The sequence below is a fragment of the Monodelphis domestica genome, chromosome 6 (assembly GCF_027887165.1).
Source record: "Monodelphis domestica isolate mMonDom1 chromosome 6, mMonDom1.pri, whole genome shotgun sequence".
Classification (NCBI taxonomy): Eukaryota; Metazoa; Chordata; class Mammalia; order Didelphimorphia; family Didelphidae; genus Monodelphis; species Monodelphis domestica.
In genome coordinates, this window is record NC_077232.1 from 287122694 (window position 1) to 287150348 (window position 27655).

General features: G+C 37.8%; 1 protein-coding gene across 4 annotated transcripts in view; it reads left to right on the forward strand.

Annotated features, from left to right (window-relative positions):
• PPM1K (protein phosphatase, Mg2+/Mn2+ dependent 1K) overlaps positions 1-27655 on the forward strand; it is a 75519-nt gene that overhangs the window by 42410 nt on the left and 5454 nt on the right. Inside the window, exons 1-5 of one of the 4 annotated variants that reach the window (XM_007495707.3) lie at positions 6206-6560; positions 17085-17592; positions 18577-18677; positions 25438-25603; positions 25775-25919. In XM_007495707.3, the coding sequence (XP_007495769.1) occupies positions 17153-17592; positions 18577-18677; positions 25438-25603; positions 25775-25919 (852 nt within the window). In that variant the 5' untranslated portion in view covers positions 6206-6560; positions 17085-17152. The other 3 variants (XM_007495706.3, XM_001375952.4, XM_056803312.1) reach the window with 3 other exon arrangements.

Consider the following 27655-nt stretch of genomic DNA (forward strand, 5'->3'; position numbering starts at 1 on the left):
CATTATGTCTGAGCTACATTCCCATCATCCTTTTAAGTTACATCCTCATTTCATTTAAGGTTGCTTGAGAGATAAATTTGGCTGAGACCTACACTGGGAGACTCTTTTTTTTGGAGCTTGTGATTTTGGTAAAGTGCTGCAGGTGTGAGTCTCTGTCTCTCTTTGCTCTGCTCACTTGATGGAAAGAATTTTTTTTCTTTTCTCTCTTTTAATGTTTTATTAAAATTCCTATATATTTTTCAATACTAGAAGTATTTTTTTACTCCTACAATAGGAACACATATGTATGGCCATAAATAAAACTAAGTCAAAATGATTGCTTGCCCAAAGATAGTCATATATCATTGAATTATATTATTGCAAACATCATTTTGGTGGAACCTTAGCATAGGAGATAGAACCTTAGATGTGTAGTAAGTCCAACCAGTCTCATACATTCATTAACTCTGTGACCCTGGACAAACTTTCAACCTGAATTTCTTCATCATTTATATGTAGATAATCATAATAGTACTTAACTCACTTCCAGAGTTGTCGTGAGGGTCAACTGATAACATACTTAGAGTGCTTTAAAGTACTATTTAAAATCTCTCTCCTTCCCCTTCCTTCTTTCCTTCCTTCCTCCTCTTCCTTCTTTCCTTCCTTCCTGCTACCCTTCCTTTCTTTTTATAAAAAAAAAAGATTTCATGAAACAAATATCAACTCAACCTACTTCTAGTCAATAATCCAGGCTTATGGCTCAGGGTTCTTTAGGATCTGAGAGTCTATAAAATTTGTCTAGGAAAACAATAGGATTTCCTTACATTTTAGCACCTCAGTGTTCTAGAATATTGTTAAGGGTAAAATTTTGGGTTTTTATGAAAATACAATCCTTCCCTGAAGTGGGTATTGAGAAACACCCAGTTCAGCTCAGGATGCATAGTTGAGTTATGGGGGTGTATGAGTCAATTATCAAAAGAAGAGAAAAAAAAACCAAAAACATAAAGAAAAAATGGAAGAAAGTTAAACTTTGGGGAGAAAGAAAAAAGAATTAAAATCAGAATCAAAATATCAAAATCTATGTATATAAAATTTTGAGTAAACAAGAATAAATTCATAATAGGCCCTTGTATTAGGTTCCAATTAAAGTAATTTTTATCCCACAAGTCTGTAGGACAAAATGTAGTAATCTTTCACTTATCCATTTGCAGCCAAGACTACAGGAAGTTGCCATACTATAAAAAAAGTAAAAGGACAGATATTTGTGTGTGTGATAGGGAAGTGTCATTTCCTGGTCTGATTTTTTTGTCATTCTCAGGGATATGGGGAGGCAGGATGATAGCCAAACTTCAGTATTTGTCTGAGTATTTCACAAAGAGTGTGAATACAAGGAAGTCCTACGACTTAACATATGTCAAGCTTCACAACCTCAAGTCTCACACTAGGTTTAAGTCCTTTTGTATTGACTTAGAAGTGCATCAATCCCACATGGGTTGGTTTCCTTTTGACCTGTGCGCTCTTTTGGCACTTTTAAGGTTAAATCTGTGCTTCAATAGCACTATGTAGATAAAGTCTGTGCTCCTTTTTTTAAAATCCCATTTCCTAGAATCAGACACAAGTATAAATCACAGTATTCTCCTTGCTCCTTCCTCATAGAAGCCAAGAAAGCATCTCATCTAGAGTATTACCTTTTTCCATTATGTAGACAGAAACCACTCCCTAAGTTTGTCCTATGTTATGGGACATAGGGACACAGAGGATAAAAAGTGTGGGGTAGAGTCTCTCTGTCTCTGTCTCTCTGTGTCTCAGTGTCTCTGTCTCTGTGTCTCTTTGTCTCTCTCTCTCTGTCTCTCTCTCTGTCTCTCTGGCTCTCTGGCTCTCTCTGGCTCTCTCTGGCTCTCTCTCTCTCTCTCTCTCTCTCTCTCTCTCTCTCTCTCTGTCTCTCTCTCTCTCTGTCTCTCTGTCTCTCTGGCTCTCTCTGGCTCTCTCTGGCTCTCTCTCTCTCTCTCTCTCTCTCTCTCTCTCTCTCTCTCTCTCTCTCTCTCTCTCTCTCTCTCTCTCTCTCTCTCTCTCTCTCTCCCCTCCAGGGCCTTGATGGGCTTAAGTGACTTGGCAGCTGTAGCATTTTGGCTTATGGTATTTTTTTAAATAGTTGGGATTTTCTGTCCCCTTCCTATATTTCCCTTTTTTCACATATTTCCATTTTGATTAAAATTGCATTGTTAAGAGCTACTAACAGAGAGTTAATTCTATAACAGTGACCATAATATTTTAATTACTATTACATTTAATAATTTTACTTTCATTTATTACACCATGTTATATAATTTTCACATGCTTCTCACTCTGAGGATGATATTGACTTACTCAGTTAGCCAAGCATTGAAAATGCCAAAGAAAGGACATTATTATGTCCAGTGTCCTTAGAACTAAAACCCTGTTGTCCATGTTTGTTATTTTTAGTTAGAATGCCTAGTTTCTTAACTGGATTGGAATGAATGGAGGCAGGGAGAATACACAGAGAGATGAAGAGTGCCAAGGAGAGAAAAAGAGATAAGCCCGTGAGGATGAAGTCATGGGAACCTGAAGAAAGACTGTCGTCTGGGCTCTTCAGGATTAAGTGGATGAATCCATTATCCGTCAAAGCTCAGCCAACTTAGTTGGTAAAAGCTATATAATTGCGGTGAGACAACCAGGTTGTAGCCACAGATTATCTGACAGTGGGCTGCATTTATTTCCCTATATTCTCTCCCAAAGCACTTTCCAAGGTCATTGTGAGCAGCAAATATATATTCATTGTAATGTCCTTCGAATGGTACCAGGCAGAGAGTAAATACTATGTTAGATCTTCAACTAGTTCTAAGATGCTACAACACCTGCTTTATCTCACTCTGCTCCCTTGCCACCATTCTTGTGGGACCCTTCACCCAGGATGCCTCTTTTCTGGTGCCCAGTCCTGCTATATATCATCAGCATTTTCTTTGACACTAGAGTAATGACTACATCAATGACTTGTGAAGACAAGCCTAGATGAAATTCCAAGATTTTCCCATACCTCAAGTATTTCTTTCTCATCCTGGCCCCTTGTTGGGAGACACTTTGTCCTAGGATCACTATTTCACATCTCCACCAAAAGAATCATCCTAGAGTCTTTCATGCCCTTTGGCTTTGTAACCTGAGGTCTCCCCAGAAGGATATGCTTGCTTGCTCCTGGTGCCAGAATTGTTAGTGCTGGGGAGTCGCAGCCTTTTGCTGCATGCTGGGAGGCACAGCCTTTTGCTGCATGCTTTTTTTGTAGAGGGAGCTGTGACTTCAGAATGGTCAAAAGAATGCTGAATGTGACATGCTAATAGACTAGATCAGACCTTTATAAAGTACTGGAGAGAAGGGGAAGCACGGGACTCAAGGTAAAAGCTGGTCAATTCAATGCCACATAAACATTTGGCCTGTCACTAGAAGATTGAGTTAAGAACAAACAACTCAAAGATTTAATATTCTAGCTTCCTATAAAATTTTTTTAGGTAGGAAGCACATGTGACTTTTCATGTTATCTTTAGAGAATCCATGGCTGCATTTGATATCACAAAATGGACCATATGATAGCATCTTTTGATTATTGTATAAAATAATATAGACTTGAAGACAGAAATTGAGATAAAGTACATGACATTGGGATAGATAAAAATGAAATTTTCTCTATTTTCTTCCAATTTGTTTGTTGTCATTGGTGCTTTCATGTCATATGTGAAAAGGTGATAGTTTTTCACATGAGTTTTTTTTTCTTTTCCTTCCTCTTTTTGGGGAAAAAAATCTTCATTATGTGGGATGACTCTCTGAGAAGGAAAAGGAGGAGTGACGGGGGGGGGGTGGAATAAAAAATTAATACAAATTTTAAAAATAAGAATAACATAATGTACTATGAAAAATACAGTATTTACATCACAGGTGTATTTATTATAACCAATCTTCTAAATTGACAATGCTGGATTTGTAAAAATATTTTCACTTCTTTTTCTTTCCAGCAAACAATATTCTATTATAATGGCTTTCATTACATCACAACATCTAACTTCCAGTAGTACAGATCAACCCTTAGAAAAATATGTGGAATTATGGTGATTTTCTAGCTTAAGTCTTGGGTGGTCACAATTTCCTCTCATTTTTACCTGTTTAAAAATTCTCTACAAAAAAGTGACACAAAGTATAGTGAAATATTTTTCTTGTAATAAAAGTTGTTCATAGAGGCAGTATAAGTAGAACAAACTGATTCTGGAGCATCTGCATTCAAATCTCTACTCTTTCAGAGGAGCTTATTAGTCACCAGTGAGCAAGTCCCTTAACCTCCCTAGGCCTCAGTTTTCTCATCTAAAAAATGAGTTAGGGAGGGCATTAAACTACAAAACCTCTGAGGTTTCTCATAGTTGTAGACTTCTAATCCTAAAATCAAATAGTAACTTGGCAAAGTAAATATTTTTAGATACTATTAATTTGCAGTAATTGTTTTAATTTAAAAGATAGAGTTAAAAGGGCAAGAATTAATGAAGACTTGGAGATTTGAAACCTAAAAAAATTTTTGAATAGGAATAAATGATTCTGGAAGTTGCATAACACTCTTTTGGAATCTGAGAGCTAGAAATGCATTTGGCTATACTTTTACTCTTCAAAAAATAGAAGAAATCCAGGGGGCTCTGCTACTGGTTCTATTATTTCTAGTGTTAAATATGTTCAAATTCAGTTGTGGTAGCATATGAAATTGCAACAATTGGCTTTCAAGTCTAAGTCATAAGATAGAGTTATTATCAAAGATAAGTGTTCGTTTCAGAGGGGGATTTAAAAAGAGGAAAACAATCCTAACTGACCTTGCACATCATATGACAGTGGATTAAGGAGTCTTGGAATGAAAGGATGTAGCAATGTCAAAAAGCTTTTTTAAATAGTGAGCATGCACTTTGCAACTGTTTGTACTGAAAGAATATCAGTGCACTAAAGATAATTTCTAAAAGTTTTGTACTTTCCAGCTAGAAACTTCCCTCTTTTCTCTTACTGATCTTAAAAAAAAAATTAGTAGAGCTAGTTGTTCCCAAATTTGGGATATATATATATATATATATATATATATATATATATATATATATTGACATTACTGTTTAATAGTTTCAAATATACAATAGGTTTAAAAACCAGCAATTAACATTTTTCTTGAAAAGAAAGGCCAGGAGATTTCTCAGAGGAAAATCCTAACTCAAAATTATCATTCTCAATTTTACTATTAAAATTGGTGAGCCATCAAGCCATCTCAATTGTGACTTCACTAAAACATGAGACTTCCTAAGAATCAGAATTTTCCACAATTGAATAGGAACACAAAAGAAAAACAACTCCTTGATTACATGGGTTGATGGGGGTATGATTGGGGATATAGACTCTAAATGATCAAGCTAGTGCAAATATCAATAATATGGAAATAGTTCTTGAGCAATGACAGATGTAAAACCCAGTGGAATTGTGTGTTGGCTATGGGAGGGAGGTGGCGGTAGGGGAGGGAAAGAACAAGAATCTTGTAACCATGGAAAAATATTCTAAATTAATTAAATAAATATTTACAAAATTTACAAAAAAAGAACTTTAAACAATTGCCTCAAGAGATCAGAGATTTGTATTTAGATGATGCTTTAGAGGTCATTCTATCTATATCCTTTATTTTGCAGCTGGGGAAAGCAAAGTCCAAAAAAGAAAAAAAACCACAACAGGTTAAGTGAAGGTCTTAAGTTAATGAAAGTGAGTAGCAGAATACTGATTTAAACACAAGTTCTTTTCACATTCCTGCTTTCCAGTGCTTTTGACAGTCAAGGTCTTCCAAGCATGATCAGGGACGTTGCAGTACTTTTTTGTTTTGTTTTGTTAAGGTTTCAGCTAGAATTAATAACCTCTGACAATCCAGCTTCCTTTGATTCTTTTTTTTTTAATCCTTACTGTCATTATTGGTTCAAAGCGATAAGGACTTGGCAAGTGACTTTCCCAGGGTCACACAGCTAGGAATAGTCTGAGGTCACATTTGAACCCAAGATCTCCCGTCTCTGGCTCTGGCTCTCTATTCACGGAGCCGCCTCGCTGCTCCTCCCTCCAATCCCCCCGCCCCCGCCCCTTTTGATTCTAAAATTCTACGAAACTTCAAGTGAATGGGCACCTGCAAATAAGATAATTATTCGAATTCACTGAGCGTGTACAAACTCTTCTCTAGTTCCTAGACATCACAATCCAGCCGCAGGCTGCATTCTCCCTCTTTCACAGGCTGTACCTTTGCCCATCCAGAAACTCTAGCGGCTCTTCCCTTCTCCGCCAAACCCTAAGTGGGTGGGGAAGAATCTCCCTCTCCTATTGGCTGTCTTAAATGTCACTTCGTTATTTGCAGTTTGGATAGCAACCAAAAGGGTAAATGAAACTTCAGGAGGCTCGTTCCATGTTGGAACCGTGATTGGTGGTTACTAAGGCCAAAGGGCGGCCTGCCAGCCACCTGGCGAAACCCGTTTGGGGTCGGCCTTGCCTGATGCCAGTGCCAGAGGATCGAGTTTCTTTCTCAGGTAAGGGATGGGAAGTATTCCTCAAAGTCAAAGCAAAGCAGCGTAGGAGGACTTGTTGGTTCTGAGGTCAGAATCGGGGAGGCGAAAGCCTAGCTCAAACAAGCTTAGCTCAACACCCAGAGAAGCCCTCTTCTCGTCTGCCTGTTTTTGTTTTTCAAAGAATTACAATGGCCTCAGCATCCGTGACCAGGTAAGAAGGTAGGACGTACTATTCGTTGATGGCCGTAGAATGCCCTGTCCCTCATTTCCCATTCACCAAAAGTCAATTCACACCCCCGCTGCCTGGGCCCAGTTGTCTTTCTGTCACTGATGTTCATTTCCGATTCAGGAGCGTTTTTTCCCCTTTGCATCAGTCGGGGGTGGGGCTTCCCTGACTGCTTTCCATTGGCTGGTCGGGGGCGGCCCGGCTCCAGGCTCGGTGGGGTTCCTGAAGGGCGGGGGCGGACCGGCTCAGCAGAAGGGAGAAGTTCCTCGAATCCAGGTCCGCCTGGAAAGCTCCGCACTTGACCCCGGGGCCCCTAGCGGCGCTGGTGGCGACTGGACTAGCCCACCTCCTCTTTCCCGAGAGGCTACAAAGAAGGTGCGATGCGAACGGAAGCGTTTGGGCAGAGGAGAGGGGCTGGGATGGCCCACCTTGTCTTTGCGCGTCGGGAGGCCGATCTCCGCCCCGAGGAGATGCAGATGCTGCTGCACTGGGCGGCCCTGAGTGCTTCCCTGTCTGCCCGGCGCGAGTCTAGACGCTTGGCGGGAGCGGGGAGAAGGGAAGCCAGCAGGGGGACGGGAGCACTAGGGCACGAGGGCACGGCCCCTAGCCGCGCGGCCGAATTGCTCTAGGCAGTCTCCTGCTGCCGCGTCTCGGGAGACAGCGCGGCCGCTGCTCTGCTGGTCCGGGGCCTGCTTCGGGGATTCCCGGGCACTGTCTGCTCACTCAGCCGATCCGCGCCTGCCTCGAAGGCCTGCTCGGTGGCGGTTTTCCTTCCTAGAGCCTCCGAAGGTAGAGCGCCGAGATCCGGGGGCGGAGAGAACCCGGAGTCTGTCGAAGGAAGGCTCCGCCACCCTTCTCTGCGCTCCATACCGGGCTGCGGGAGACTGACGTGGGCAGGTGGCTCTGGGCTCAAGCTAGGTTGCCCGGGCCCCGGGAGGAAGGCGATTGCTGTTTATGCGGGGACCCTCCACTTTGTAAGAGCATTGAGGCAACAGCAGTGGGGGAAATTGGGAATTTGGCAGGACGAAGCCTTTCTTTTTTTCCACTCCCTGCACCCTTTTTTCTTATTTTTAACTCTCTCTCACCCTCTCTCTCTTTCTCCTTCCCTACTTCTTTCTTTTTTGAAACCCTTACCTTCTTTCCTAGAATCAAAAGAACCCATTGGTTCCGAGGCAGAAGAGTGGCAAGAGCTAGGCAACGGGGCTTAAGTGACTTTTCCAGAGTCACACAATTAGGAAGTATCTGAGGTGCAATATTTTTATCTTAAAAGAAATTTTAATGCTTTTGGAAATGTGTTTTAAAATTTTTAAGTGTTTTTTTTTTGAAGTTTACATCTTTGATATAGTCATTTCTTGACAGTAATTCTCCAATGTGTTTCCATGGTGGTGAAGGTTCCAGATTAATAATAACCATGTACTCATCTCATCCTCATTGTGTTCGAGGGATGATATTAAGGAAAGCTAAGAGCGTTTTGAGCTTCTTAAGTGTGCTTAAAAGCCCGCAAAGCTGCCTTTTTGATTATTTTAAAAGTTTGGGAGCCTAGCTTGGATCAAGGCTCAAGTGGATTCTAACCTGAAGGCAGTGCCTGCCTTTTCAAAAAATAAACTTTGAATGTTGTTTAATGGCTGCAGGATTCTACAACATAGTAAGGGATAAAAATAAAATCGTAGTGACAGCTTTGGTGTCCATAGTCATCATTCAGCAATGTCAGAACAAAGCATTGTCTTTATTTTTCTTTTGTCTAAATGTTTTCATTTGTTGGTAACCTTCCTCAGCCCTTATTTTCTTAAGTCTTAACTGCCCTTTCAGTTTTCACTTAACTCTGCATTATTTGATATTCCCAGCTTTTTAGAATGATTGATTGATTAGGGGCAGCTAGATGGCACAGTGGATAGAGAGCCAGGCCTAGAGAAGGGAGATTCTGGGGTCACATCTGACCTCAAACACTTCTAGATGTGAGACCCTAAGCAAGTCACTTAACCCCAATTGCCTAGCCCTTACCACTCCAGAACTGATACTTAGAATTGATTCTAAGATAAAAGGTAAGGGTTGGAAAAAAAAATAAAACAGAGTAATTGAATAATGCTAATCAGCTCCTGCTTTCATCATAGACTGAAATGCTAGGTTAACAAGTTAAAACATACTTAGTATAAAATTGGTTTATGTACATTGAATATAGAAAAGAAGAAAGTTTTTGTAAAGTTAAATTTAGTGATTAAAATTTAGGACTTGTCCTTATGCATAAAAAATAAATATTTTACATTATCTTCATAGATTTTTATCACATGACCTATTGTTTAGCAGTTAGTCACTTTTTGTGAACAGGTTTGTAATGTCACTCAAAAAGTAACTATAGATCCTTTAAGGCACTAATTCTACAGATGAAAATTTGAGACCTAAAGGTGTTGAGGTGGGACAGGGTGGCATGAATAATAAATGTCTGAGGCTGGATTTTTGAACTCTGATCATCTTGACTCCAGGCAGGCCTAGCTCTCTGATCTCTGTGCTGTGCTGTACTGAATGGTTTCAAGAAAACAAGCTGTTTTTAAATTTTCTATTTGGACTGTGACATATTTTATCCATAAAGATGAATTGTGTTAATGTAGGTATTTTCAATATTACAGATATAACAGAGAATCCTTTAAAAGACTTTTATTTTGCCATGGGGTCATGACATCATTTTCATTGAATATAATGCTCACTTTATGAGCTGAAGTAGCAGATAGCAGTTGAATGATTTTAGTATCCACTAAATAAATGGTTCATGGGTTGCTCCAGAGCTATATGCAGAGAACTTTTCATTCACTCTTGATTCCTGGCCCATTCTTAAATTTTGTTTCTAGTGGTATTTCAGCATTTTGGGTATCTAATTCCATTTGTTTCTTTTACTATTAGGATCCTGAAAGTCAAAAAAGCAAGTGATGCTCATTAAAACTAAAGGAAAAGAATATCAATGTTTTCTTAATTTTTTTATAACTTTAAAGATGGAGTTGCCAGCATGGAAAGCATTGAATAGTTACAAAGTGTCAGGAATGATGGAAATTTATTCCAAATTATTTCCAAAGATCTGGGGAAAGGAAAAGGGATTGTCTAGAGCCTAGTGTACCTTTTAAGAGAGGAAGTATTATTTAGAGAGTGTCATCATCCTGAAAAGTAGCAAACTGTATAGGGAAGATAACCTATTCTGGAGTCAGGTAAGACCTGGGTTCAAATCCATCCTTTGATACTTAGCAGCTGTGACTATGGGAAAAATCTCTTAGCCTCTAAGTGTTCCCTGCCATGAAATAGGGATAGTAATACTATAGGATATTCACTGTAGGTAGGTTGTTCTGAGAATCAAATGAGAATGTAAAGAGCTTTGAAAATCTTAGCCATGCAAATGTCAACTATTTTATTCTATTTGTGCTATGGTATCAAGTATCAGTCTGCAAGATAAAAGAAATATGTTTCCCCTGGCCTGTGCTATTTGCCAAAAAAAATATTAATACCTTTTGCATTTACAGTTATTTTACACACACAAACAACCCTGCCTTGTAAAAAATGAAAAACAATTAATAATAAAACCATCTGACAAAGCAATTGCATCTGATAGCATAATTAACATTCAGAACTTGGGTCCCACATCTTTGCCCTAGAGGAGAAAAGTGTGTTGCAGCATCTGTGTCACAAGGCCAAGATGGGTTATTGCAATTAATCTCAGTTTAGCTGCCTATTAGCATTATTTCCATTTATGTTACTCTTGCTATTGTTTGTATTTTGTTTCTTTATTTGCTTTGTATTGATTCTTATAAATTTTCATTATTTTTCCTTTCCTTCCTTCCTCATCCTCCATTTCTTCCTTTTCTTCTCTTCCTCCTCCTGCTCCTCCTCCCCTTCCTTCTCCTCTCCCCCTCCCCCTCCACTGCTACCTAGGGCATCATAGAAGGTATCATCTAACAAATAGCTATGTATATAAGATTATGTCTTTCATGTTTCCATTTCTCAGTTTATTCTCTGGAGATAGCATTCTTCCAATATTAAATCTGTAGCTGTATATAATGTTCTCTTGGTTCTAGTAATTTCATTCTTCATTATCTCACATCATTCTTTCTAAGCTTTTAAAAAAACTAATCTACTTATCTTTTATTATGGTACAGTAATATTCTATCACAATCATATACCACAATTTGGCTAGTCATTCCCCAACTGATGGACATCCCCTCAATTTCCAATTCTTTGCCTCCACAAAGAGAGCTGCTATCAATATTTTGGAACATATAGGTTCTTTTCCTTTTGCCCTAATCTCCTTAGGAAAGAGACCAACAAGGGTATTGCTGCTCTAAGGGTATACACAGTTTTATAGGTCTCTGGTTGTATGTTGTTCTTCTCTCAAAGAAATTTTTAAATATTTGTTTTGAGATCACAATACCCCACTACGTATCTAGTGAAACTTCCCTTGTAATAAAGAAAAACAAGCAAAACCAATCAATAACAGTGACTGCTGCTGACAGTACATGCAACTGGAAGACCCTGATTTCCCCAAGGAAAGGATAAAAGTACATTTCCTTGAGTTTGGGGATGATTGTTTACTTACATGGAATTTGGACCATTGTCATTGTTCCTGTCATTTTCCTGGTTCTACTTATTTCACTCTTTATCTCATTTCAGACACGTTTTCCAGTTTTTTTTTTTTTTAACCAGATGAGATTTCTTCAGTGTAGAATTTCTGGTGAGGAAATATCTTTTCCCAATGGAGAGCAGTGCCTCCTCTGAAACTTGGCGTCTTGGAGAATTGCCTGGGACAGTGAGGGGTTAAGTAACTTGCCTAGAGTCACACAGCTCAAGTTTCTCTGATTTCTTCATATTCATAATTTCTATGTTACAATAATATTCCATTATATTGATATCCATCATTTGTTTAGCCATTCTCATGGGTACCTGCTTTGTTTAAAATTTTTTGCTACCAAAAAAGTGCTGCTGAAAACATTTTGGTATATTTGGGATATATATACACATATATATACATATATATCGATCTGTCTATTCTCCAGTTCCTGTTATTTCCTACAGTTAGCAAAAATTGTCCTCCAAAATGGAAGAGACTCTTAAAGGTTTCAAGTACCTGAATTCACCAGATTAGATTCGGGAAATGTTTAACAAAATAAAAATACAACACAACATAGATAATATTAATTTGTCGTTTTCTAAATCAATATATTGTGCAAAGGGAGTTTGATACCACTGCTGAAAATGATTTATTTTGTGATGAATCCCAATACCCAGAGTTTATCAAAGTAGGTCCTTTGCTGTCAGGAGAGATCTGGGAAGGACTAGAGATAAGCCTGGAAATTCCTTGATATGAGTCTCCATTTGGACATCTACCATATCTCTGGGCTGTGCAGCGCTCTGAATTCTCAGATCAGCTAATCTAAAGTGAAATTTCCAAATGAGACATTGAGATTGCAGCACTAAAGATACAGAAGGCTATATTCAGGACTGTATGCTCGCCCCACTGGGGGAGACTGGATAAGGGTATTAGTAGCAAAAGTGCCCACCTGGGCTGATGGGTTACTTAGTTACTTCAGATCAGTTTGTGTCAGCACCAGCTATCATTCCATGGTTCCCTTTCTCTCTCCATTTGTTATTTTAGTTGTTGAAAGAAAGGAATGGCCTTTAGCATGCTTCTTGGGGGAAAATAATAGAACTTTTGCTTGCGTTGACAACTTTCCCTAGGAGATATATATGTATAAATCTATGTATACCTATATATTTGTATATTTATGATATACACGCATATGTAAATATATTTTGTATATATAAATATGCATACATACAGCTATATCTTTATATGTATATGTATGTATACATGTGTGTATTCGTGTTGACATAGAGAGACTTCAAAGGGATGCTAAGGTTAGGGAGGAAAGGGGCCTCAACTTACTAAAATACCCAAGTATAGATGTATATTCATGTGTGCATTCTATTTCAAGTGTTACTGATACCAGTTTATTCATTTTCGCAGAGGATTCATGCTATTTGCAGTTATAAAAATCCTAAATGGCAAACATATCTTTTTATGTTATGAAAATAGAGATGGAGTTGTAAAGCAGATATTATGGAAATGCCAATTTAATCTCACTAATGCACTCCCATGCACCTTGGCTTTGTCAGTTTGATGGGTGAGAGGTGAATCTAGACAATGATTTTAATTTGCATTTCACTTCAAGTTATTTGGAGCACTTTTCATTTGGCTATTCTTTCCAAGATTGTCCCTATCCTTTTATCACATCTTTTGGGGGATGGCTTTATGTGTGTCAATTGCAAACATATGTAACATCCAATTTCTATTAGAGATGTTTGATGCCAAAATGTTTTCTCTACTCAGTCATCACCATGGTTGAGGTGTTCATCTTGACTGTAAATTCTTTGAGGAAAGGAAGCCTGGGATATTTGAGCTGCATATTTCTTCTCCAATCCTCCCAGCACATGACTAAGCATCTAAAGGTGTCCAATAAAATACTTGTTGATTGACTGGATGATATCTAGCATCCCCTAAGGACATCTAGAGTTAGTGGGCATGAGCTAAATGAAAGAACCTCAGTGCAAGCTGAGAAGAAGGATGAGGCAGGTAGAAGGCAAGCTGGGAGAGAGCAGAGGTGCGAAAACCTAAAAGAAGTAGGCAAGAGAGCAAGGTGATGAAAAGTGTCATAAAGGTCAAGTCCAATGAGGATGAGATTTGGTATGAAAGGGATCATGGGTAGCTTTGGAGAGGGCAGTTTCAGTGGAATGATAAGGTCAGAAGTCAGACTCCCAAAGGTTTGGAAGAGAGTGAGAAGAGAAGAAATGGAGGCATTAAACATGGGTGGCTCTTTTCCAAGGAGCTTAGCCAAAAAGAGGGGAAATAAAGGATGAGAACTAGTAAAGACAGTCGGATAAGCGAAAGTTTATTTCTTTTGTTTTAAAGAGGAGAGAGACTTGGGCTAGTTTGTGGGCCACCGGGAAAGAACCAGAAGATGAAAGATAAAATAAATTGTAGAGGGGGCAATATTCTGGAGAAGTCAACAGAAGATAAGATCAAAGCACCCAGAACTTTGGCAAGGAGAAAGTCCACCCCTTCATCTAAGATTAGAACGAAGGGGTAAATCATGAGAGAAGACGAATGAAGATAAAGGAGAGCATTTAGTGGATAGCCTCATTTCTTTCAGTGAATACAAAGTATGAATCAGTTCCTATACACAAGGAACTTGCATTCTAATGAGAAACACAGTTATTGTTTTTCAGTCATGTCTGACTCTTTCTGACCCCATTTGGGGTTTTCTTGGCAGAGGTGCTGGAGTGGTTTGTCATTTCCTTCTTTAGCTCATTTTACAGGTGAAAAAACTGAGGCAAACAGGGTGAAGTGACTTGCTGAGGTATCTGAGGTCAGATTTGACCTCAGATGAGTCTTCCTGACTCCAAGCTTGCCACTGTATCTGCTGTACCATCTAGATTCCCACACAATTATACATATATAGATATATATGTATGTGTGTAATTAATTATACATTATATATAATTATATGTGTTATATATAATTATGTATAGTTTAATTATACATTATACACATATGCATATAGATATTATGTATGTGCATATTTATTATAGAATAAATATAATTATAAATAAAAAACTTACTTGGATTACTATAGAAACTAGCCATAATTTAAAAAGCTTATTTTGGAGGGCAGCTGGGTGGCTCAGTGGCCAGGCCTAGAGACAGGAGGTCCTGGGTTCACATCTGACCTCAGACACTTCCCAGCTGTGTGACCCTGGGCAAGTCACTTGACCCCCATTGCCTAGCCCTTACCACTCTCCTGCCTTGGAACCAATACACAGTATTGATTTTAACATGGAAGATAAGGGTTGGAAAAAAATAATAATAAGCTTATTTCTATGGGGAAAGTCAATTAGTACTCAGAGTGCCACAAGTAAGAGTGGGACCTTCCTTCCTCCTACAGTGGCATTTCTAGTGATGGGTGCTTTGAGTTCTAGTGGGAATTAGGGAGAATAGTTGTAAAGAAGGAACTACTGTAGCTGCAGGGGACAAGGATGATAATCATCTTTATAGATGAGTTATTTGTAAGTTTATTCTGTCTTCTGGCACATTACTGAGAGATAGGGTTTCAGGTATAAAAAATAAATTATTTTTTATATTTTGTTATATATATATATATAATATATATTAATAAATTAACAGCCAGAGATCTCTGTGATCAAAGACAAGAAATTCAGGGTCTTGGATCATTTAAAAAATAAGTGACTCATCCATATTAATATAATTGTTTTTTAAATCTTGACTAAAAAAATGTCTATCTCCTGAATAATTTCTAATATATAGTTGACTGCATCTTAGTTATTGGTATATCTTTTGCCAATCATTTGAAACGTAGAAATATGCTCAGTGGATTGAGAGGCCAGGCATTTCAGGAGAGGAGGTCCTGGGTTCAAATGTGACCTCCAACACTTCCTAGCTGGGTGACCCTGGGCATATCACTTAACCCCCTTGCCTAGCCCTTCCTGCTCTTCTGCCTCAAAACCAATACACAGTATTGATTCTAAGATGGAAGATAAGGGCTTAAAAATAAGTACAGTTTTGGCTGTGTCTAAATATGAGAATTATAGACACAGGACTGTCAGCCCTCCCTGGACAGCAAAAGACATATCTAATTGGTGGATACCTAAGAAGGAGGTGGATGGGTATTTTCCAGCCCCTTCTCCAGCACCTCTGGGTGGTAGGGGAAGTCATAAGCCTGGTGGTAAGATTCGCATAGCCCTTGGCCATCAAGATGGGGAGATTAGGTTAGGTCTGATGAAGTTTTAACATCAGTGAGCCAAATGGCCTAACTTCAATGGGGAGTTCAATGACACAGCGCGCCCACCCCCCAATGTTAGGCTCAGGTCAGCTTTGTTTACACAGATGGTGGAACTCCCTTTCTCAGTCCCAGGCCTCCCAATCTTAGAAGATGCTCTGGGCAAGGCATGGAAGGACATTTCTAGTACTGGTCTGGCCACAAAAGGCGATGTCACAGATTAATATTAGAAGTCAAATGACACAGTATCATCAGTCTAGATAGTTAATCATTCTTCAGGATCAGCTGTTCCTGCAAATTGAATACAAAGATAATGTCAGAGCTCTTTAATTTTCCTTTTTTCTTTTAGGGTATTGAAATGTACTCATTTCTCTAAGCCTTATAGTTATGTAGACTATATTGCTGTGTTTGGAGTGACTGACAAGAGGTATTCCAATAACTAAGATGCAGTTTTAGCTAAAAATTGGAGACTTTCCAGGAGATGTCATTTTTTTATCAAGATTTAAAAAACAATTATATTGATTTTAAGTCTCTCAATGTTCCATTCAACTCTCAAAGACTTTTTGAAAAACCCTTACCTTCTGTCTTAGAATTGATACTTGGGGTGGGGGGCAGCTAACTGATTCCGTGAATTGAGAGCCAGGCCTACAGATGGGCAATCTTGGGTTCATATTTGGCCTCAGACACTTCCTAACTGTGTTAGAACCAATACATAGTATTGAGTCTAAGAAAGATCATAAAGATTTATTGAAGGAGAGAGAGAGAGATGGGGGGGGGCGGAGGGAAGAAGGGAGGAAGGGAAAAGAAAGAGAGGAAATTTGATATTACAGAAGCGTGATAAGGGCTAGGCAATTGGAGTTAAGTGACATGCCCAGGCTCACACAGCTAGGAACTCTCAAGGACTCTTAAGCTGTAGAGAAGGTGACTACTTCTCTACAGAAGAGTGATCTTACTGATCCAGGGAACTTGGGAATGAGAAAAACTCCATCAGAAAAAAATCAATACAAATTACAAGATCATTTCCTATCCCTATCATTGTTTGTTTTTATATTGTGTCTGTTTTTTAATGTATCCCTTCTCCTCCCTCCTTCCCATCGCTCTATCCCTCATGGAAAAAAAAAAGAAAAAGAGAGAATGTAGATTTTTTCAGCAAAACCAGCCAAACTGTCCTTTCAAAAGAAAGTACACCTTCCAGCCTTCATGCAGCCTTTGCACCAGCTTTTTTTCTCTTTTGTAATCTCTACCTCCCTTTAAGTTTCAGCTCAAATATCTTCTCTTGCACAAACCCTTTCCTGGCTCCCCAGTTGTTCGTGTCCTCCCCAGTGCCACCCATAAAAGGGACGTTCCTGAAGGCAAGGAAGGACTCCTTTGTTCTAGGCTTTGTAACATAGCTAGCATAGCACCGGGCACCTGGTAGGTGCTTAATAAATGCTTACTGAATTGCTCTTTGTGGTTACTTACAATCTCTGTTTCTCTCTCTTCCCTGCCTAGCTGAATCATTTTTCTTAAAGACATTCCATCGGCCTTTTCTTTACCACCAAGTTCTTTGGAATTGAGTTATGTCCACAGCTGCTCTAATTACTTTAATTAGAAGCGGAGGGTTCCAGGTGAGAAGAAGAGCTCTGTTAACATCACGTCTGCTGCAGGATGACAAGAGAGTGACCTCCGCCAGCCCCAGCTCCACCTCTGAGCGAAGACTCTCTAGATTCGATCCTGACGGCAGCGGGCGACCAGCTACATGGGACACTTTTGGGATCTGGGATAACCGCATCGATGAGCCCATTCTTCTCCCTCCAAGCATTAAGTATGGAAAGCCAATTCCAAAAATTAGCCTGGAAAATGTGGGCTGCTCCTCCCTTATTGGAAAACGGAAAGAGAATGAGGACCGCTTTGGCTTTGCCCAGTTGACCGATGAAGTTCTGTACTTTGCAGTGTATGATGGGCATGGTGGATCTGCAGCAGCTGACTTCTGCCACACACATATGGAAAAATATATTATGTATGTACATCAGTCTTCTTTCTGGCATCTAGCCGTAACAGAGCACTTAGTGGAAATAAGGCCTTTATAGGCTTTTAACTCAGATTGGAGACATTTATAAACCCCTTTTTGTCAAGTACTGATAATGTGCTGTGTAATAGTATTTGCAAAAAAAAGGATATATATATATATATATATATATATATATATATATATATATATATCAATGAATGAAAGTATTATCTTATCAGTCTTTGGCCAAAGTGGGAAAAAGCATCTACTATTCTCTCTCTTTTTTTTTTTAAACTCTTACCTCCGTCTTAGAGTCAATACTAAGTATTAGTTCCAAGACAGGAGAGTGGTAAGGGCTAGTCAATGGGTGTTAAGGGACTTGTCCAGGGTCACACAGCTAGAAGTTTCTGAGGCCAGATTTGAACCTGGAACCTCTCAGGTCTGGCTCTCTATCCACTGTGCCACCCAGCTGCCCCTAGTCATAGTGTTTTAACAGATGAATATGTTAAGTCAAAGGGTCTGTAAAACTGAAGGATGCTTGGAGATCATCTAATAACTCTTTCATTTTATAGATAAGGCAATCTGAGGTCTACACAGGGTCACTGACTGGCCCAAGGTTGCACAGGTAATAAGTAGAAGAAGCGGTTTTTGAACTTAAATCCTTTAGAAGTCTTTGTCCTATCACCCTACTTATGGTTATCATGCTCAGTGGTTCTTGTAATTTAAAGGAATACACTCTGTTCCATTGGTTTCATGTTAAGACATTTTCATTAACCTCACAGGATTGTTATGGGGATAAAATAAGATATAAATGTGAAAGTATCTTACAGTATAAAATAGTAGATAAAATGTGATTGTGATTGTTGGTGATATTATTAAAAAGAAAAATAGTTGTCAATTAAGTCTGAAGAATTATTTAGTAAGTACAATAAAAAGGAGCATTAAAAATGTAAAATGACCATCTTTGCTTTTGGCTCTTTTTTTTAAACAAAGGGATTTCCTTACTAAGGAGAAGAACTTGGAAACTGTGTTGACCAATGCTTTCCTAGAAATAGATAAAGCATTTGCACGGCAAGCATCCTTATCGGCTGATGGTAAGTAAAACCTCTCCCTTTCTTCAGGGTCTGGAGGTGGACAAGGTTGAGGAAATCACTTTTTTAAAAGTTTGACATTTTAATGCTTAACTTTTAAGTAAGGAATGATTTACTGTGGTGGAGGGAATCCCTTTGAGCGTATCTTGAAATCCAAATGGATAGATTATTTGTATTGCACTTAAAACTTGTGCTGAAGAGTTTCACCTATGTAATATTCCATCAGACTTTTTTAAAGTTATTTCACATTATTCCTTAGATTTTACTTCTTCAAAATAATTTGCTAGACAATAAAGTTTACTCCTCATTGGAAAAAATTACTTTTTCCCTAAAAAACTCTTGCTCCCGTTCATTAAAACTAGATGAACTGGCAAATTGCTCCATTTCAGTGAATGGCAGATCTACACTGAAGGGCAATGTACAAAAGTGACTGTATTGCCTTTTAGGATGAGGAAGCTCCAGAATGGATACAAGTATCAAAGCTTGCAGAATATTTTGTACCAATAAGAAGAAATGTGATGTTTGTGAAATAAGGGGAGAAAAATTAAGTTGCTATCCTTCAAACAGTAGAAGTGTGCCTTTCCTTTAGACTTCTTAACTGGTTTCAGAACTGGAGCTGAAAGTCTGTTACCCAAATGTTCATTTTCCCAGTGATAGAAGGAAGTAGATGAAGTTGGATTATGCCCATTTCACAGATGAGAAGAGGCTGGAACTCAAAAAAAGAATGAACAGTGTCAGTACTGGAACACAGATTTCTCTTGATTCTCAGGGCCATTTCACTAATTAATATGAAAATTCTATAGTTCAGGGAGAGACTGACTTTGTGATGAGTGTCAGATATTTTCTTTGCTCTCTGATGAAGGTTTTTCTTATCAGAGTCCTCAGAAAGGCAATGACATCAATTCTGCATTTTTTCAGGGCTTGATTTTCCATTTTTTTGTATAATCTAATTCTTTTACTTTTTTCTGAGTCAAAAGGAAAAGGCTAAGAGGAGACAGTGTCCAAATACTCTGTTTGACACTTGTTAGTAACTAAAAACTGGACAATTGGGGGAAAGTTAGGTGGCTTGATAAATTGAGAGCCAGGCCTAGAGACAAGAGGTCCTGGGTTCACATCTGGCCTCAAATACTTCCTAGCTGTGTGTCTCTAGGCAAGTCACTTAACCCTCATTATCTAACCCTTCTTGCTCTTCTGCCTTGGAACCAATATACAGTATTTATTCTAAGAAGCAAGGTATTTGGTTTTTCTTTATTTTTTAATTTTTATTTAATTATTATTATATTATATTATTATATTTTATATTATATTTATATTATATATAATATAAATTTTTTTATATTTTATATATTTATTTATTTATTATATGTTTATATAATTATATATTATATATTTATATTTATATATTTTATTATTATATATTCATATATTATATATAATATTTAAAAATATAAAATATAAAAATATTATGATTATAAAAATTAAAAAGTATTTTTCCATGATTCCATGATTTATGTTCTTTTCCCTCCCCTTTCCCTCCCCCCTAAAAAAAACAACAAGCAATTCCACTGGGTTATACATGTATCATCACTCAAAACTTATTGACAGAAGGTATTTATGAAAAAATAGATGATTGGCTCACTTTCATATAATTATGTTTGGTCCCAGTATAGATCATGTGTAACATGCCATTCTCAAAATAGCTGAACAATTTGGGGTAAAATATTTGAAAGACATTGTTCAAGTTTAACAAGGGTGTGTGACCCCACTTAAATAACAGTGCTGAATTCATCCTAGGATTAGAGTTCTTGGAGCCAGAAGGACTTTAGATGTTATCTACTCCACCAGAATTGACAGAAGCCAGAGGTTTAAATACATGTGTGTGTATACCTCTGGCTTCTGTCTTAGAAGCAATACTGAATATATATATATATATACATATATTTTAAGATGGTTATCTTGATTTAAATTTCCTCTCAATGCTCAAAATTATTCTTTATATAAAGTTAAATTGCTCTTACAAGATTTAGCCCCAAATGAACATTTTTGGTTGTTCTAATCTATTGGATGTTATCCTAGAAGCATCATTGCACACCAGACACCAGGGTTCAAATTCTGCCTCTGTAACTTACTACCCTGTACCTTACTGCTGTGGCCCCAGGGCCCCAGTCTGTAAAATGCAGGGCTGGTGGAGTAGATAAAACCTTACTACCTCATAGGGCAGTAAATATGATGTGTAGAACCTATTTCATCAATGCCAAATGAATTGGTTCATCAAACTCAGAGAAATTCACAAAATCAATTTGTTCTTACATACTGGTTTTATGTTTCCTTCCTTTTGAAGAAACCTCAGACTAAGAGAAGTTTCTGTGTACTGTAGGTCAACTGGAAAAGTCATTTGGGCCAAAAATAAGAGCAGATGAAGCCAAATAAAGCATTTTTTTCATGTGTTTGGAATTTCCTGAAATATGTAACTTGGCTAGTGATAGTTCACGAAAGGAAGGAAGGAAGGAAGGAAGGAAGGAAGGAAGGAAGGAAGGAAGGAAGGAAGGAAGGAAGGAAGGAAGGAAGGAAGGAAGGAAGGAAGGAAGGAAGGAAGGAAGGAAGGAGGGAAGGAGGGAAGGAGGGAAGGAAGGAAGGAGGGAAGGAAGGAAGGAGGGAAGGAAGGAAGGAAGGAAGGAAGGAAGGAAGGAGGGAAGGAAGGAAGGAAGGAAGGAAGGAAGGAAGGAAGGAAGGAAGGAAGGAAGGAAGGAAGAGAGAGAGAGAGAAAGAAAGAAAGAAAGTTTCTTTCTCTCTCTCTCTCTCTCTCTCTCTCTCTCTCTCTCTCTCTCTCTCTCTCTCTCTCTCTCTCTCTCTCTCTCTCTAACTTCCCCCTTTATTTTGTACTTCTTTGACCAAAATTCTTGGGTGAATTTTGCTGTTTGCCTCTAGTTCCTGTTATCTGTAGCAGAGAACATAGACCTGTAGTTCGTGAACACTTGTAAGCTAAATTTTAATGGAGAGAACTACTACATTTTGTCTCTAGTGAAGGAATCTGTTGGTTTCTAGGTTCCCACATCCTAATTGGCTTAATAGTTGAGAGCAGTTGTAGAAATTGCTTAGCCATATATGATAAGATATTAATTTTATAGTAATACTGTTGGGGGGGAAATGAAGAATTTTCCCTTTGTGTTAAATGTATTACAAAATGGGTGTGATTCAATACGGTTTGGTATCTGAAACTAACTTGGGTAAAATTGAAGGGCTTCTGAACATTTTTGGTAGAAGGTTTGCCAGTGTGAATGAGAAAATTGGAGAAAACCTGCAACAGAGCTGAAGGAGTAAGATGTACAGAAAGTTGTCAATCAAGAAGCATTCTGGAATGGATTGGTGATTGGGGGGAGATTGTTGAAAGGAACAGCCAAACTGTGAGAAGTGGTCTCTTGCTCCTGAGACAGGAAGGAGTAAGGACCGAGAAGATCCTTCTCTTACTGATTTCTCCCTACTGGACAAAAGTACTAAAAATCCTCAATCTGTTAGCCATATCCCTCAATTCAAGACTCTATTCTACTATTCTTCAATTTAGGAGTATTTTAAGATTAGGGAAACCCTAAACCCTCTCTCCCATCAAACATACCTGTCCTTCCCTTTTTCCTAAACTATTCAAAGAGAGTTTAAACTATTCAAAGAGAGAGTTATCTATTAGATTTATCAGGAAACTCACTCAGAGTTGTCTTCCAGTGTCACCAACTGAAGAAACCAACTGACAGTGGGGGAGGAGGAAGGGGGGAGAAAAGGGAGAAAGGTGGCAGACCTGATCTCTCAACCACCATAACCCTTAAATCAATTACTTAATACGCCAATAAAATTTGGATTCCTAGTTTCTGAGATTTCAGTTCTCTGGGCTCAACCTGTCATTTGCATTTGTGATTGGCATGTATTGACTTTAAACAAAGGAACAATACATCAATTTTCCTTGACATATTACACCTACCTGACCTTTTAATTTGTCAGTAGAAGTTATTCCAGCATTTCTATCCAATCATATTACAGGTACAAATATAAATTAAATTTGAAGTCTATTGTTTGAAAACATCTTTTTCAGTTGAAAATTTTAAGTTTGATTAAAAAACATTAGTATTGTGTTCTTAGCATGCTTTATTTAGCTTTACAGAAATAGCATTTTTGTTTTGATAATCCAATAGTTCCCATTCGATTTTAGACCTTCACAGTAGAAAGGGACCTTCCAAGTCATTTAGTCTAAACCTTGTCCAATGGATAAATCTCTTCAATGACATTCCAAAAAAGAAAGGATAAAAATGTAAAATCAATTAAAACTTTTCATGCCATTTAATTGTCATTTCATAAAATACATGGATTATAAATGTAGTTTTAAATGGAGATTTTCTACTTCCAATTTCTGATGGTTTGTTAGCTTGTTTAGGAAAATAAATGAAATTTGGTCTCAAATCATCAAGGATTTTAAAAAAAATACTTGGAAGATGACCATTATGAAGTTGATCCTTAATCAGTCTCTTGAAATAAGCCATTTCATCTTCCCTAATGTCCCTTTAATGTGAAAATCACATTTTCTATTAGCTTCTACAATGTTCAAATTATATAAATATCAGATAACTATTTGTGTAAAACATTAACTACTTTAATGAAATTAAATTATTTACTTATTATTTCAGAGAATCAAATATTTCACCAAAGAGACAACTGCTTTATTTAAACCATTTAAATTCAAGTCCACTTATTGACCACCTTTCTTTTTTAACATTACATTTTTAAATAAGTTTTATCAGTGTCTTTTTTCTACACTGCCATAATTTTACCCCATATCTTTTTTAAAAAACCCTTACTTCCCATCTTAGAATTGAATCAGTACTGTGTATTGGTTCCAAGGCAGAAGGGCTGGGCAATGAGGGTTAAGTGATTTGCCCAGGGACACACTGATAGGAAGTGTCTCAGTTTACACTTGAACCCGGGACCTCCCATTTCTGGGCCTGTTTCACTCCATATCCTGCTCCTTTCTCCTCCCAGAAAACCGTGCATAATCTAACACTACATTGAAAAAGTCTGAAAATATGTGCAATATGAAATCATTTTGGACCTCCCACTTCTTCAGATGGTTGGGGGTTGGAATATCATCTTGTAACTCTTCTTTCAAGCCATTCTTATTCTTTATAGTTTCTCAACATTCACTTGTGTTTTTGTGGTTACTCTTCATTTACATTGTTGTCGTCCCAATGAATAATGTTTTCTCGCCTCTGCTTCCTTTACATTATAGCCGTTATGTTGCTTTGCCCATGCTTCTTTCTCTGTATTACCTTTGTCATCTCTGCACAGTAATAGATCCCCTTACACTAATATACAGCACTTTATTTAGCCATTCCCCAACCAAGGGGCACCTACTTTCTTTTCAATTCTTTGTCATCACAAAAAGGATTGCTATTAATATTTTGGTATGTATGGTGACTTTCTTTTTATCAATGGCCCCCTTGAGGTTCAAGCCCAGTAGTGGAATTTCTGGGCCAACAGGTATGGATATTTTAGTCACTTTATTTGCCTAATTCCACATTGCTTTCCAATATGGTTTTCATGAGTCACATCTCTAATAATAATGCACTATTATCCTACCATCCCTCCGACAATGACTATTCCCATATCACCTACAGTTCTGAATCAATCCCTACTCCCTCCTCATCCAAAAAAGCTATCCCTTGGATAAAGAATAAAAAAGAAAAGCTGCTTTATTTTTTGGCCCATTACCTAATAATAATCTTACTTTACAGCAAGGCTCAATGCAACTTGGAAAGTTTTTACCAAATCCAGTGTTCTTTCTCTCACAATCATGGAGAGAAAACAATACAAGGAGAGATCCTGGTAAAAGTGAAGTAAACTAAAAGCAAGAGGGGGTTGGGAAAGCTTGGATTATAAGAAGGGAGGGCAGTAGAGTTTAATTATTATCATTGTGTTCAATCTGAGAATATGAATAATTTTCCAAAAGCCTAGGACGAGATAACAGATATTTTAGACATATAATGCTGGGTCTTCTTTGAATTAACACTGGCCCTCTGGAAATTTGAGAAATTTGTCTTTTTAAATTGAATGATGATTATAACATCAGTTGCTGAATTGGTAGAAATACTCTAAAAGAAAGTATGTTGGAGCCTTTTGCTGTTTATAGGATAATTTTTATTAGTAACATTTGATGAAATGAAAAAGTTGTATCAAAGCACAGTATAAAAGTAGATGCAGGTACAGGTTGACTCTCAGTATATTTCATCTTAACCTGTTATTAAATGTTTATATTTTAACAGCTTTATTTAACTGAGCTGTGGGTGGTATGGGCCTTCAAAGCCTTCAAGAAAAGACCTCTTTAACTAAAAGAGTCCAGTACTAACCTAATGCTTACACTTTATCCTGGTCCCCCCACATGCATGCTATTTTAATTGGAATTTTCAGAAATTCAAAATAGTTGTACTTAAATAAATATGAACATTGAGGGAAAATGAATAATAAATTATAATATAGAACTAATACAGTTTTTCCCTCAATTTGAGTTTCATGCATCTTATCTACATAAAACTGTTACTGAATCAGGCACTTATCCCATGCATGCTTTCATTTCTTACCTTGTTTTTGCACAGCTCCAGATAAATAAGCATGCTATGCTTCTGCAGTTATTTGACTTTACCTGATTTTTTTTAGTAAAAAAAAATTGCTATTTACTCAAATTATCACTGTCACTAATTTCTCCCCTTGTGTGTGATATTTGCAGGCACTTTGCTGACCTCTGGGACCACTGCAACAGTAGCCCTGCTGCGAGATGGTATTGAGCTGGTCATAGCTAGTGTTGGAGATAGCCGTGCTCTCCTGTGTAGAAAAGGAAAGCCCTTAAAACTGACCACAGACCATACTCCAGAGAGAAAAGATGAAAAAGAAAGGTATTGCCTCTCTTCTTTGGGGATTTTGGTTTTGTGTATGGTAGAAATACCATTTTGTATTTTAAATAAAAGTTTCTCTCCCAAGTTGATAAATGGTCAGCTTTTTAGATTTAATTGGAGAAGCATTAGCCTTCGATTTTCAGTAGCTTTCAATTTTTTCTTCATGGAAAGGGTCAAGAAATGTGGTGGCTTTGTAGCTTGGAACAGTTTGGGGCAGCCACATGTGAACGGCAGGCTTGCAATGACAAGGAGCATTGGAGACTTGGATCTCAAAAACAGTGGTGTGATCGCGGAACCTGAAACAAAAAGGATTAAGGTAAGAGACTGCCTGACAGCATGAGGCGTGGATTCATTGGCCTGAAACAAAGAGAAGTCCGGTTAGAGATTTTCTGAGAATATGGATTGAAATGAAAGTGCTTACATTAAGAGGAATGAAAATCATAAAAGGGGATACTTTTACATGACCTGTGTAAGGAAAAGGTAATATATCAATTCAGTTTTCCAAGAAAGTTTACCTACAGATATTTGCCTTATTTCCTATTTCTAACAAGGGTAAGTTCCTTTTAATAACTGCAGTCTCCAAGCGGGCAACCACTTTAATTCAGTCTAACAACTACGTAGTTCTCAAGCACCTACTTTGTGCCAGGTAATACCAAGCCCAAAACAAAATAGCTCCAGCCCCAAAAGAGCTTATTTTCTTTTTTATACATCTGCAATCTGCCATTGAATCTTATCACCTACTCTGATACTTCCCTGATATCTCATTGATATTCTGAAAAATGATAAAGTAGGTTGCAAAGGGTGACCCACTCCTGGAAGAATACTCAGGGGCATGTTGGGCTCCTAAGAAGTAGAAGCCGACCTGCCCTCTATTTCGCTCCATCATGCCTTTACCAGAGGGAAAGTATTTTTCGGATCTCCCTGAGAAGCTCCTCACCGACTTCTTTCTGAGGCTTGATCAGATGTCTTACGTCTGTCCCATGAAATACACCTTTGTTGTTCCAGTGTAGAATAAGGCAAAGGTTCTTCCCTTTTTTGTATCATGAAACCCTTGGGCACTCAGTCTGCTAAAGTTTCTCAACATAGTATATTTAAATGCATGAAATAAATACAAAGGAAACCAATTATGTTAAAATTAAGTTATCTAAATAGTTTTTAAAGTTCCCTAATTCAAGAATCCCAAGTGAGGAAAGCTGAAATTAGAGGCAAGATAATAGCACTTCATTTGCATACACTTTGTATAGATTATTTCATTTGCTTCTCACAATAACCCTTGGAGGTAGGTGCTATTATTATCCTCATTTTACAGATGAGGAAACTGAGGCTGAGTGATAAAGTGACTTGCTCAAGATCACAAAGCAAAAAATGTCTGTGGACAGGATTCAAGCTTAGATCTTTTTTTGACTACAAAGCTGGTGCTCCAGCTGCTTCTCCACCTTCCTGTCCATGTAAGGAGACCTTGTTTCAAATCCCACCACCAGAACTTAACTAGCTGTGTGGCCATGGGCAAGCAGCCTCCCTGAGATTGTTTTCCCATTTCCCATTTAAAAAATAATACATGCGAAAAGAGGGAAGGGAGACAACATGGATCATGTAACCATGGAAAACGCGTAAATTTCTTGCTGGAATAAAATCAAGAAAAATTTAAAAAATAATAATACACGAACAGCCAAGTCATAAGATAGTCAAATGAGAAAAGGTATTTATAAAATACTTTGCACACCTTATGCTGTCACATAAATGACAGCTAGTAGCTAGCAAATAATATGGACTTAATGATCATGCTTCTATCATTAGTTTATCACAGATACTCTTCTCATTATTGTTTTCTGATGCAATAAAATTGAGGCTTGTAAATGAATCCTTCATATACTATATTGCAGTGCTGTCTAGATTATTTTGTAAATGCCCTAACGATTTTTAAATTACTGTAACTCTGGTATTATATATATATATATATATACATATATAATTATATTATGGCCATATGAATGGCAACAAATAAAGTGTATTGGTATTCATTGTCATTCTCAAGGAAAATCTGCTTGATAA